Source organism: Poecilia latipinna, unplaced genomic scaffold, assembly GCF_001443285.1.
Source record: "Poecilia latipinna isolate Pla-1442-1.1 unplaced genomic scaffold, P_latipinna-1.0 Scaffold133, whole genome shotgun sequence".
Classification (NCBI taxonomy): domain Eukaryota; kingdom Metazoa; phylum Chordata; class Actinopteri; order Cyprinodontiformes; family Poeciliidae; genus Poecilia; species Poecilia latipinna.
The window spans coordinates 4,816-19,106 of NW_015112749.1; the positions used below are offsets into that span (position 1 = coordinate 4,816).

The 14,291-nt window shown below is 37.9% G+C and overlaps 2 protein-coding genes across 2 annotated transcripts; both read right to left on the reverse strand.

Moving 5' to 3' along the window:
- Positions 1-842: 842 nt before the first annotated feature.
- tusc2b (tumor suppressor 2, mitochondrial calcium regulator b) lies at positions 843-4,365 on the reverse strand. Its single transcript, XM_015028687.1, has 4 exons — positions 4,196-4,365; positions 2,041-2,287; positions 1,614-1,734; positions 843-1,328 (listed from the first exon to the last, which is right to left on the reverse strand). Exons 2-4 carry the CDS (start codon positions 2,187-2,189, stop codon positions 1,263-1,265), a joined length of 336 nt encoding a protein of 111 aa, XP_014884173.1. The 5' UTR covers positions 2,190-2,287; positions 4,196-4,365; the 3' UTR covers positions 843-1,262.
- A 1,379-nt stretch (positions 4,366-5,744) lies between these two features.
- Positions 5,745-12,146, reverse strand: rassf1 (Ras association domain family member 1). The gene is made up of 7 exons (XM_015028688.1): positions 11,759-12,146; positions 9,614-10,083; positions 8,828-8,952; positions 7,009-7,113; positions 6,475-6,763; positions 6,283-6,398; positions 5,745-6,191 (listed from the first exon to the last, which is right to left on the reverse strand). Exons 2-7 carry the CDS (start codon positions 9,903-9,905, stop codon positions 6,042-6,044), a joined length of 1,077 nt encoding a protein of 358 aa, XP_014884174.1. The 5' UTR covers positions 9,906-10,083; positions 11,759-12,146; the 3' UTR covers positions 5,745-6,041.
- Positions 12,147-14,291: the final 2,145 nt, after the last annotated feature.

A 14,291-nucleotide genomic window follows, 5' to 3' on the forward strand; every position in this document is an offset into this window, starting at 1 on the left:
TTCCAGCAGAAGTTGTGACCCACTCACACTGCCAAAAGTACCAATACTTGTTTTTATGACCCTGGTGTTACTGTGCGGGATGGGCCAGCAAACTTCCCTGACCAGAACCCCGTGGAGAATCTACGGTGCGTTGTCAAGAGGAACCACAAGAAACACCAAACCCAACAATGCTACTATTCAAGAAACCCGATCATCTCCATGCCACTCTGCATTGACGCAGTAGTTCATGGGGAAAAACAAACAAAAAAAAAAAACAGTAAATATTGTAATATATAGACATACTTTGCAGTATTTGTGTATAATACTCTAATTTCTGAAATGCTGAAAAATTAGTTTTCATGAGCTGCAAGGCATAGTCATCAGAAATAGTGGAAAAATAAATCCTTGGGCTATATGGCTGTGTAATAAATTAATACACAGGATTCTCTTGATTAAATGAATGAATTACATAAAAAACATTTCTCAATATTATTCTAACCTTTTGAGATTCAGTCGTTTAAAAACAGAAACATGACAGAGCAACATCTGATTTTGTAATTAAAAAAATTGTTTTAATAAATTAAATGTGAAATAACCAGCAAAGAAAGAAAAAAAAAACAGGATCTGATCTCCTATTTGACTCAATGCCGTTGTGTACATGTGTAGTATGAAGTCACTGAAACAAGTTCTTCAAATGTTACAACATGATATTAATCCTTCCTTAGATTAGTTTGGGTGGCTACTGATTGCCAACTCACAAAGGCTGCAGCCCAAACCTCCTGCTCCATGCAAAACAAAGCAAGACAAAATAGTGTCAAAAAAAAAAACAAAAAACTAAAATGTGCACAGACAGGTTTCCCCACTTTAGATAAGACCATAACAAGTGCTGCTTTTATTCTAAACTCATTGAGTTCAATGGATCATACAAGAAAACAACCTTCAGCAAAAAAATATTTAGAACTCTTAAAAGGTTTCATCCTTTGTCTGCACGCATCCACACTGACATGCACGCAAGCCAAGAACTCCATGAAATGAGAGGATTCGGATTTTCCTCTCCATCCCAACTGGCGGTCCATCCCGCGTCTCACTGCACACAAGCCACAAACAGGTCACATGCAGAGGCTCGGCACACGATGCATCAGCCGCTCCGCGCAGGGGCTTCAGATAATTTGGGAGATCACGTTATTAGGAGATGTTTCCGGCTTCCATCTGCAGGGGGAAAGAAAGAGAAGAAAACCGGGACGGAGCTGACTCAGCGGCTCATTCGAGTCCCTCGAGGACCGTCAGGCTTCACAGAGGATAACGGGGAAATCTACATGGATGCACGGGAAGTCCAGCTTTACAATTCCCTGAAAGGACACAGAGGGAATTTAAATGACCTGCAGCAACAACTGAACTGGTGTCTACTAAATATGCACAAATCAATTGGATAATTTTCTTTTGATAAGCTCTGATCAAAGGTCAGCAAGGCAAAAATATATATATTTTCCTCCCTCAGCTATTCACTAAATTTACAGTCCCTAGAATTAAAAATAAGAATCAAATTAGACAGGTCAGACTTCAAAGAAAAGTCAGGGAAAGTCTGCATGGTGCATACAAGTGAATTCTCATTTGATTATAATACATTCTCCCACCTGAGGTGTTAAGTTTTTCTGAACCCTTTTCAGTTTGGCTCTTTTACGTCCATTTTTTGTCACAATTGTCTCCTCGTAGAACTCGTGGGCCAAGTCACCGTCCTCATCGAAGTACATAGAGCTGCAGCAAAAAAAAGAACAAAAAAACATGGCAATATTTACACATACATAAATTGGCCTTGCAGTCGATCTCTTAAGATCAACATAGTTTTTTTTTCTCCATCTCAAACACGTGACTGCATTGAAAACATAATCAGTTTTTCTTATTTATCCCAGGTCATTAAAAAAAAATCAGCTTACTGTACTTTTTAATAAAAGAATATCGACTCTCAATATTTGCACTCACTTTAATTTGACTATAAAATCCAACTCAGTTTATGACTCCATTATGATTCCTCACATTTATGGACACCAAGCATATATTTACCTTCGTCTGGTAAACACAAAGGGAGTCGCGCCAGGGAAACTTCGTACTCTTGCCAGTGACTGCTCGTTTCCATCTTTGGCTGCTTCATCCCCGCTGCCTGAGCCAGAGAAAGGCCAAAATCCTTTGGATTTGGAGCCACTACCCCCCATCTTCAGCTGCAGCACATTATTTTCCCTGAGTCAGAGGGCAACCAGTGGTGATTCACTGTTCTCGTACTGGAGTAATTTGGGTCTTCAGAGTGGAATAGCTAAAGGAAAAAAAACAAAGGGATTGAAATGCTTCATTTGAAGCAGAAAGCACACCAAGGACAAAATTATTCTGTAAAAACAGAACCATTACAGACTAAAGGATCAGATAAAGATCAGTGAAAGTGAGTGGTTTGGTCATGATAACACAATAAGGCCAGCCACTGAATGTTCATCCAAAACAATATATCCTTCTGCAACCAAGTCAAGTTGCAGAAGCAAAACAGATGCTGCTTCCATCAAGAGTGCAAATGCAGCAAATCTCAAAAGTCCACACAGACACACACCACTGTCAATATTTAGCTGGAAAGTAAGAAAAAGAATATTAAAATTGTTTTTTTTGTGGTAGTTTGCCTAAAAACACAAACACTGCTCACACCCAAATTTCCAACACAAAATAACTGTTTACAGTTACATTTGTGGGTCTGTTTACAGACCCTAATTAACAATTAGGGTCTGTAAACAGAATATTTAGGAAGTGTCAACATTTCTGTTGACATTTCTGAACATTCCTGTCTCTGATAATGATAAAAAGGAAAATTGCCTGTCCTAACATTTTAGTTTCTGCTACTCCTTTTCTTTCCCAAAAAGCATTTTTTATTTTATTTTCTTTTTTACACACTACCTGGTAAGACATTTGTACCAATTTAATGCTTTTTGCACTGATTTTAAAATTTGGAAGCAAACATATGTTGGCAGATTATCTCACTTTTTGTATTTCTACAGTTTATTTTCTCCCGTTAGTGTGCCTCTTCTTTCTTTCTAGTATTTTTGTGTATGTTATTGTTAACAAGTTCACAAATAATGAAAAAAATACTCTTACTTTTTTAAAGGCATTCTAGAAAAGCTAACATTAGTTCTTGTAATGACTATAATAATGATAATTATTATGATTACAATGTTGAGTGTTATATTTGGCTATTTTTTTCCTCTCTTTTCTCATCTCAGATGTCAATGCTGTTTGTGTGTGGTGTGAACACCAGCTGCTGTGAGACTCTATCCAACCGGTTAACTATTACATTAGCATGTGAAACGCAAGTTCATAGTACTTGGAATACATTAATCAACAATTATTGCTCTTCAAATAGTCCTTTGCGACATGAATATTGCAGACACCGATACTGCAATGACAATATATAAATGATATATTGTGCAACATTTTTAGATCATATATTTTAGTGTTTTATTTCTTATTTATTTCTTAGGTATCATACTTCAAATTTTCATCTTTGACCGATTAAGATAAAACATAAAAGGAAAGAAAAAAAACAACATGTTAGGCATATATTTTTATATTTTTCTCTTTGCAACCAGTCAATATATCACAATATATAGTAAGTAAAAGCAATATACAATGTAGAGAGCACATATTAATAAAACTCCAATCGCCTAGCACTGCCTCTAATTTGTTTTCCTCATGGATAAGACAAAAGGCACAAGAGGAAGTCATTAGGGTTGCTGTAAATATGCCAAGAAATCACAGACGGCCCAAGAAGCGTGACAATGCAACCTATTAAAGCCATATTTTGTTGAGAGAGCAAAGCACTGACAACCGTCTGTGCAATGCCACGCAATGTAGCAAAGGTATGGTTATAAAATACAAGTTACGTGCTTCGAAGAAGGATGAACAACATAAATAAACGTCTTTAACATTGGCAAAGAAGTAGCTAACTTATTTAGCTGCTTTATCAAAACAGTTAGAGACTGACCCTGTTCTATAAACTTAAAGTAAACCAGCTTTAATGTCATGAGAGCTCCCATCGCTGTTATCTAAAGACAACCAGCGCTCTCTTTCTAGCACTTACTAGGTCAACACGCTTCTAAACATAACGTTCACCCACGTTGATGAAAGCTAACATTAGCTGATTTCTCAGCTATTACTGGTAGTTTCAGGCTAGTTGTAAGCCTACCTAAACCGAAGAGCGTTGTGTTCACAGAGGCAAATATTCCTCTGATGAATTTGTCCGGATGAGTTGTCAATATCACCAACGACCAAAGAGCTCGTAACATCAATAGCTATTACATTAGCTGTTTGTGCTAACGGTACTGCTTCTTCAGCTGCCCTTTCCCGTATTGTTCTGTGAGTTACCGCCACCACGTGGACGGGAGGGGTAAACGCAGGGCTTCTTCTTTTTACCAGCTCCATTGAGATGTCCTCTTCTTATAACAAAGACGGTGTAGAAAGATGGTCACACATATAATTGTCTCATGAAACTATAGGTTCTATTTTGGTCATATTCTCTACCTGAGTGCTTGGATCAATAAATTCAGAGAAACCAAACTAATCATCAATTATGAAAATTTATATTAATGGGTTTTTTTTCATTATAGATGTGAAGCAATTTGTTGGCAATTCCCGTGTTAATAAAATCAGGACAATAAGTTCCTCTTTTAATTCAGTATCACAATCACCTTGTTTTGCTTTGTGGGGAAGATAGTCCCAAGATGTTCCTTCTAGGTTTCTGGGCATATTTATTTTATTTCCATGTAATTTTGACTGATGCAAATTGTAAATACATTTTCACTTAAAAATATATATATATATATATATATATATATATCTGTATATATATATATATATATATATATATATATATATATATATATATATATATATATAACTTAAAATTAAAATGTAATTTAGAGCAATCAGTGCCTACATTATATTTAAATTGTATTTTTTTGAACATACCATTATTACAATTAGTTTTAATTCCAGATTTTTGTATTCATTCCTTGGTGTCACAAAAGTCTCAAAACATAATGTTTAATTTGTTTTCCTCTCTATGGAAGCATAGATATTAAGACTCCAACCAGCCTGAATAAGAGTTACTATCCACAAATGGAAAACATAGTGGTGAACCTTCCCGGGAGTGTCCGGCTTGCTAGCATTGCTCCAAGAAAGCAATGGCTCATCCAAGAGGTCTCAGAAGAACCGAGAGGCCGAAGGACCACAGAACTTAACTGGATCAGCTAATGTCAGAGTTCATGATTCACCAATAAGGAAGAGACTGGACAAAATTGGTATCCATGAGAAAAATTCAAGGGTCAAAACCGCTGCTGACCGAAAATAACACAAAGACTTGTCTCACATTGGCGAAAAAACCATCGCGACATTACTTGGGAAATATTTCTGTAGACTGACAAAACACAAGAGGAACTTTTTGGAATGTGTGATTCAGACGCTGGTAGCTGTTGTGGCACATCCAGATTTTAGGTTTATGGGTGAAAAACTCTTTCTCTTAAGGTCAGGATGATTTGGGTAGATTTTCCCCTAATTACAGTACATGAACTCAATTACAATCTGTATTTATTTACTCAAGTTATGTTTACTAAAGCCTCATTAATGATGTAAAACACTGTTGTAATTAAAAAAAAAAAAGCAGAAGAAATGTGCGAGTGGGAAAACTTTGCAGCAACACATACACTTTGAAAGGATCATACACCTAACATCACGTGACCGGTAATTTATTGTGATCAGTTTATTAGATAATTTGCATATAAATACACATACCCAACTCTAAATCACAGCTTTATTAAAGTGCCAGTATGTGATAAAAGACAGCATGGTCTGGTGTTTTCAGTAGCTCACATTAAATGTAAACACATGTAGTCCTGCTTCATTAACAAACTACAATCTGAAACACTGTCAATGCTTGAGCTCTCTCCTTCCCTTTATTCGTCACCCGTAAAGGTTCCCATTTCCGTGGCATGAAAAGGTTATTCCTAATGTTGAACTCCAAGATTGACTCTCTGTCAACCAGGGGTAGTTACGCGAGCCATTGCGTGCCTTATCATGTCTCTAGCGTGAGCATATCGCTTCACAATCTGCCGCACGTGCTCTTCTTCCTCGCGCTGTAAGATTCGCAGAAAGTTGTTCAGCTCTGGGAAGCTGAAGGCATCCCACTGCAAAGGAAAGGCATTGTGTTTTAAGATCGCTCAAACCAACCGTAAAATAAAGAGTCTATTCATCCTCATATCTGATCAGAAGACTCACATTTACGTCCCCTGTTTCATTCTCCTTCAGAACCAGACTCAAGACTGACTCACTGGGGCCAGCACACAAGCGCAAATACAGCGGGCGCTCGTCGTCAGACAGCTTGCGCATGAACACTATAAGAAAGCACAAAAAAGATAATCAATGGTTTTCTTCTCTGTTTCAATAAAATCCTGATGTGAGGAATCCAACCTTGACTTTGCTTCTCAGCACGTTCAAACAAGGCAAACTTCGCCGGATTGTCGACCACAGTGAACTTGTTGAGCAACGCCTCGATGACTTCTCGCACTCGGGTTTCCGAGCTCACGTGAAGGTGCTTTGCCGCGTCTTTGGGGAGGTAGAAAGACGTCCGCCGCCTTGTCAGCCTTCCCTGCTGATCGTCCTCCTCTGTCCAGCTCTGGTTCCGAGAAGGTGGGAGGGAGATGGGCCGGAGCAACTGAAAGTGGACCTTTATGAAACCAGTGTACGTCCCATCTTTATTCTGTTAGATACACAGATTCACTAGAGTTAGAGGGTGTCATTTATGGAGACAAATCTGCAAGTTATGAAAATATGATGTAAAAACTGTCCAGAAGTTCACATAAACACATCCTTGGCATAATAATAACACAACTATGCATAAATACAGCTGAGCTAAAGAACTTCTGCCAACTTTGCAAACAGAAATGTAGTCAAAAATCCAGCCACAATTATTCCAGAAGCTTGGCATCAAAAACATTCACTCACATCCACCATGTAGAGATTGTTGTTAATCTGAGCGTTGTACTCCTTCACCTTCTGCTGAATCTTACCGACACTTAACTCTTGTTTACCCGGCTCAGTCTGGTCATCCTGAAAAGGAAGAAAATGTTGGAGCAAGTCACGCCAAAGGAAATCGGTTGGGGAGAATCAAGGATGGAGGGATGCAACAGAGAAGAACGTAAAATAGGAAAGACTATAACTATGTTGAAGGCTCATGGTTGCACATCTGTGAAAGAAAGATGTAAGCCTGTAAATAATAGTTTGGTCCCTGAAAGTAAAATTAAGTACTTGGTTAACTTCTCCCAGTGAGATTTTTGGACAAGTATGTTTTTTTTTATTATTGTCACCACTATTTTGCAAGGATTTTCTCTAGACTCTCACTAATCTGTCTTCTCTTCGCTCTGTTCCCGTTCAGTGTCTCCTTCAGCTCCACCCTGATCCTCCGTCAGATTTGCTTCAATCGGCCAGTGAGCAAAAGTTTCACCCCAGGTTATTTTCTTAACCTGCACAGAAAGCTTTGAGGATTCATTTATTGATTCATTGCCTTTTGATGAAGCGTTTATCAAGAATTAAATATAATAAATCTAAAGTCTCAGGACATCAAAATTCAATCCTAAATGTATTTTTAAGTTCAGAGTCACCAGCTCATACACCCTTTGCATACCTAATTCACCCTAGTAGTAATGTATTTATTAACTATGATCTCAAACCTAAAGATTAGATTTCTTTTAAGATGTGGCTTCAGTGGCGTTCACTGACAGTAATCACACAGGAGAGTAAAGGGAGAAAGAAATGAAGCAAAGGTCCCTGGGACGTCTGCTCTACAACCAAAAAACATTCATTAAGACGCTCAAATCTCATTTATAGTTTATTAAATTAGGATATTATTTTCTCAAAATGTTCTATTTTTATTTCAAACCTGATGTGTCATAGAGTTTCCTTACAATTTCCAATAGAGGAGAAAAAACAGCAACAAGAAAGACTTTTCTTTCATATGGAAGTGTATGTTTCGAGTTTCTTTGTTAGTTTTAAACTGAACTTTTTTCCCCGGTTTTTCTTGTTCCAGAATATGCTCAGCTTCTCAAAAAGGCCCCCGTTCTAATCCCAGCAGGGGAATGAAAGGCTAATCACAACCGTAGAAAGTGACCTAATTTGTTTAAAATACACGTCTTAAGTATCTGGATGGATTTCAACAAACCAAATGCTGGGTTTGTTTCTCAAAACTAAAGAGCTGAAGTTAAGCTTGTATGCATAGTCACAGATGACACTAAAAGCAGATTTTATAAAGTAAAAATATATATTTAAAAATATAACACCACTTTACGACAATACGTCTTTTTTATTTATTATTACACAGTAAATAAACTGGTCAGTTATTATCATCACATATGATTATTCAAGCATAATCAATTTTTTCGTTTTTCTCAGTTACATTCCTCAAAAGTAAATGAAAAATCCAACTCATTAAGGAATTAAAATAATAATAATAATAATAATAATAATAATAATAATAATAATAATAATAATAATAATAATAATAATAATGGCACTGTGAGAGCAGTGAAAGGTGATTAGTGTTGAATAGAAATTAAACATTTCAAATTTACATTACAAAGAAAAAATAGGAAACTATGCTAAAGGTTCCGTCCACTTCACCATGATGCACTACCGTTTGTTAATCTAACATCAAGACGAAACACATAAAAAAGTTTTTAGCTGGCAAAATGTGAACATTTAATGGGTGAATGTTATTTTGCAAGGTGCATTACTATGTTCTTTTTTGACGAGTTGTCTCGCTTTTTACCACGTTTGTGTCCGTCTCAATGGAGTCCTCGCTGTAGTCTGCGCTCTCCGTTAACGCACTCCCCTGTGTGCTGCAGTCCAGCTGGATAAACGGTCGGCAGCGGTAGTGACAAGTGTAGCTGCAGTCTGAAGGAGAGACACGGATATCAAAAGAAGGTGTGGTTTTGGTTCCTCTGTTTTGCTTTAACTGTGCCAATCTGTGTGTCGTACTATCTGTTCCTGTACTGTCCCACTAAGCCGCCACCTCTGTGAGTGAGACCGAATGTGACTGACAGTACAACAGAAACGCCAGAAGTAAAAGAAAACAGAGAAGCAAGGACAATCCCTAGGGCCTATGTGGACAAAAAACACTGAGCTAAAAGGTGAAACAGGCCAGAACTTCCAACTGATTAGGGTAAACGGCGTGGAGAGGAAATCTAACATCCTGAGGCACTAATAAAACAGAAACAGCCTAAAATGACAATAAACGTCCATTTCCCATGTGACTTTGGCAGTAATTCTTGTTCAAAACTGTTTAAAATAGAACAGAACCAGCATAAAAGCCAAGTTTTGTCTACATAAACAGACAGACACTGCAGTATTCAGCAGCCGTTACTTGCAGACATCAATTATACGTTTGTTTGGATCGGGTCCAGCAGCATAACTCAAAAGCTCCGAAACAACATGGAAACAGGATGTAAAGCGTCAGGCTTTCAATTCGCTTGAAGCCTGAAAATCTGACACTTTTGCTGGTCAGATTAAAATAGACTCAGGCTTCAAATAGATCAGAATTAGAAGAAGTACTCACTGGCACAGCGTAAGCTCTGCTTATAGAGACCCCAGATGAATTCTCCACACAGGTCACACCAGCTGAGGTGTGTGTAGCTATAGGGCTGGAAGTCATGACCCACCGCCCCCTCTCCCAGGTGACGGACCGGTCCCTCGATGCTGACGCTGTCTCCAACCAGACGGACGACGCGGCCAGCGCCGGGCTGGCCCGGATTGACAGGGGCTGAGGAGACATGTGCGGGTGGAGCGGCTAGCTCGATGGAATCGTTCACACTGAGGTCCTTCAGCTCGATCAGCTCACAGTTAGTCATCCTGTCCTCGATGCAGAAACTGAAATATCATGCAAACACTGGGTGTCCATGAGGGCGGGCAGGTGTGTGTGGAGCCATGTGAGGAGGCAGCAGAGTTGGATTTACACCTTTCCATCACACCGAAGCGTCATTTTGGATTCAGTCCCCTCCCAGAGTCAGGTAGCATCACAGTTTGAAGCTGTAAGACATTAAATAAATAAATAAATAAATAAATAAACTTTAATTGATTTTGATAAAGCAACTTTTCTCTAATATACAGTGTCAAAATTGTACATACAACATCACATATTTGTTAATCTGTCACAAATATTCGATCAAATGTAACTCGTTAGGCTGTATCTCAATCACAACTTTTGCGACTATGAAGCTTTGGCTTGTCTGCAGTCAAATTCTGCATCTGTTATAAACTGTCTTTGTGTCTTTATTTGATTTAAAAGTCCAAAATAATTGATATTAAAGATTAAAAGGACTGTCACTGCACCTACAGTTAACATAAAGAACAAATGTAAATCTGTTTCTGACAAAGGATTAACATTTGTCATCTGATGCCAGGAATCACACGGTTACATAAAATGTGGGACAAGATGATGGGCATAATCCAGATCTATCCCCTCAGACAGTATTTACACTGTTATTTACAAAATGTAGCAAACAGGAGCGACGACAACTGAGTCACTCCAACTCAGGCAGAAAACTGAACAGCTGATGGTAACATAGGTATTGTAAAACACAGAGTCCGGCCCTGGAAACCTGGGGAAGACGTGAGAATGTTGTGGAAGTTCATCCTCCAGAAGGATATCCACAACATACAGCAATAAAATGCTTTAGATTAAACATAATGATGTATTGAAACAGCCGACAATAAACCGATGTGTATTTGAAAGTTTATACTCACACATGTCGCAAAGCCAATTTGGTTGAGTTTGAGCTATTTTGCAAAAAGGAATGTGCAAAATTTGAATCTCTAAACTTGTCAAGCAGAGGCACACCCCAAAAGAGGGTAAGGACCTTTAGGTTTTTACTTAAAAACACATTTTTAAGTTCAAAAATTATTTTCCTTCTGCTTAACAGCGACTCTTTATGTTTGTCTATAAATACCCAATAAAATGCAATAAACCATCAGGTTACAAAAAGAGAAGAAAATCAGTTCAAGGGGTGCAAATACTTTTGCAAGGCTTTGTGTGCTGACTTTATCATTCATGAGAGCACATAATTTATTAAGTCATAATATAAATGATTAAAAAAAAAGAACACAAATGACAAAGCAAATTCAGAAGGTTTTGAAAATCTGATTTTTTTTTTCTATCTGCAGCAGGTGTAGGAAAGATTTAAGAGTCTGGCTGAGGTGGGGTGTGGTTTCCTCTATAAAATGAATAATAATAAAAAAAAAACATTTCTCAATTAATGCAGCAAATTCAACTCTGTTTCTCAAGGAAGCATAAATTCATTATTTCTCCGCTGCCACAGCATTCTGTTATTAAGATGGAGAATACAGCAGCATTTTCTCTTTGGAGCAAACTTATTGTGACTAGAATAAGAACAACCCGGGGCTGTGTTTGCCAAGTGGGTCACCGCACGGTGCAATTATCCACGCAGGGCAACAACAACTCATTGTAAGCGACATCATTTAAGCTTACATGGTGTCATAACTTGTTTATTACCGTCTCAGCTCAGACTTGAGCCTGCAATATTTTTCACGCGATAAATTATTCACTGACCGAACATGTAATCGTTAAAAGCAGCCCGAGACGACGCGGTCTAATCCCGCAGCTCAGAGTCTGGAAACGGGACAGAGAGGGGAAAAATCCCACGGACAGACACCCTGACTAACTGTCCACAGAAACCCCCCTTACCTCGATCACTCCATCCACGCAGCTGTTCGATGGCGATATCTGCATAATAGACGCCCTTTTTTTTTTTTTTTTTTTTGTCCTGGAGTTATCAGCGAAGCGTCCCCCTCCTCATCTCCCTGCGCGCACTTTGGGTTTGCGCATGCACATTGTGAGACTGGGATTATCCCTTAAGCCAAAATGTGGCACTGAAGTGGACGGAGAGAAGAGAAGAGAAGAGAAGAGAAGAGAAGAGAAGAGAAGAGAAGAGAAGAGAAGAGAAGAGAAGAGAAGAGAAGAGAAGAGAAGAGAAGAGAAGGGGCTGCTGGAGGAATCCCCTCTGCTGCACACATCACATCCACACAGAGACATGATGGGGCTGAGGAGACAAGCACGGTGTTAAGCTTCTGATGTTTTATTCTACTTTATAAAAAATAATTTAAATTAAAGCCATTCACTGTGTCTATAGATAATTCGGGACTTCATTGTCTATGAATAAATAAATAAACTTGATTAAATTGCAGATTATGTTTTGTTTCATGGTTACACTTGTGAGTAAACAATGCTTCTTTAAAATTGATTTAATTAATTAATTATTCATTTATTTATTCTGCCCTTTGAGATCTACAGCTATAAAGGGCATTAAAAATAAAGTCTGCTATTGTTATTATTAATTTAGGGTTCATGTCATTTATTTTAAAAGAAGAAAAAATACATAAATGCAATATTTACGAATTAAATTGAACGTAATCTAGTAGAATATGCACAGTTCATTTTGCATGCAAGTAAAACAGGAGGAGACATTTTTGTTTCCAAATCGCCTACTTTCATGCGAGCAGGCTGCTAAATCTTTGATTAAGGATATGTGGAAATCATACAATGAGGAAAAAGCCCTCAGGCTAAAATATGGCCAATGAAAAATAAAACGTGGTCTTCCTATTTTCTAGATTCAAATTAGACTTTCATCAGCATCTATGTTTATTTGCACCTCTTTATTTGCAACACTTAAAGTCTTAAACCAAATACATTTTTTAAAAACAGCAGCAGCAGCAGCAGCAGTGGTAGAAGAAAGTATTTATTGTGTGGGATTGAGCTTTTCTAAGCCCATCTACAAAACAAGATCACCTGTCACCTTAAGATATTGTTTTTATTCATTTATATTCGTTTGCTTTGGCTGTGACAGAATTTTGATTCAGAATTGAACTCCTGCTTCAGACAAGACTGCAAGACAAAAGTTAGGAGGATATATTTTCTTAGATCATTTGTAATTATAGAAAAAAATATTACTTTTTATCAATTCGAGTTGGTTTGGAATATGGAAAACTAACAAAATTCTCTTCTAAGTATTATAGATAAACTACCTGATCCATGTGGTTATTAATCCCCAGAAAGTTCGTTGAAAGGTTTGGGAGCCCTTTATTCACTTTTCTTTAATGCTGCAGAAAATGTTTGTGTTCATTCAGCAGGTTTTATTACAGAGGCCAGTGTACAATGTGTCCATGTGACTTCAGCTCATGTTAATGAGAGAAACATAAAAATCTTACACGTAGTTTCAAATGATTAAATAAGACCATTTATTTATTAACAAAATGCAAAATTCCAAACACAATAAATTACTTCTGAAATGTGACGGAAGAGTATTTGTAAAAAAAAACACAACACATTAAAAACATAAAGTACATTAACAGAAAGGAGAAGAAACTCCTGAATGAATGAGCATGTTGATGTCTGCAGAGCACCAGTGTGTGTGTGTGTGTGTGTGTGTGTGTGTGTGTGCGCGCGCGTGTGTGTGCGTGTGTGTGTGTGTGTGTGTGTGTGTGTGTGTTTGTGTGTGTGGTGTGTGTGTGTGGAAGCCCTGCAGAGTCACAAGCTTATTAGAGAGTAATTGGAGCACAATAACCAGTGCGCAGCTGAACTCTGTGTCTGGTGGATTTGGTGGTCCAAATATGAGAATCCAGTAGGCAGAAAGATCCCAAGCTTGCTTTCAAATGTGGATCATTTTATTTGTAGGACCACAAACTTGTCTTCAAAGGCACCATGTTGATTGTGGGCACCATGATCTAGAATATAATCTAGATCAGGGAAGGATCCTCAAATGCAGGCCTCCAGAGCCGATGTACAGCAACTTCTGGATGTGTACGTGACTCAACACACCTTAATCACAAAGCTAAATTACCTCCTCAGTGCAGTCAGGTTCTCCACAGTGCTGCTAACCGTAGACCTGATTATTTGACTCAGGTGTGGCAGAGCCACATCTAAAACCTGGATTGCTCTAGATCATTCAGAGTAACAGTGGACTGTTAATATGAAGGACATATTTGACCGGAGTAATCAGCAGTATCGTTGCAATTGGATTTGAATCTTACTGGTTTCATTAGTAATTTTCTGTGAATCTGTGCGATATAAATGAAATAAACTGGACTCACTTATGTCTCTCTCTCTCTCTCTCTCTCTCTCTCTCTCTCTCTCTATCTATCTATCTATCTATCTATCTATCTATCTATCTATCTATCTATCTATATATATATATATATATATATATATATATATATATATA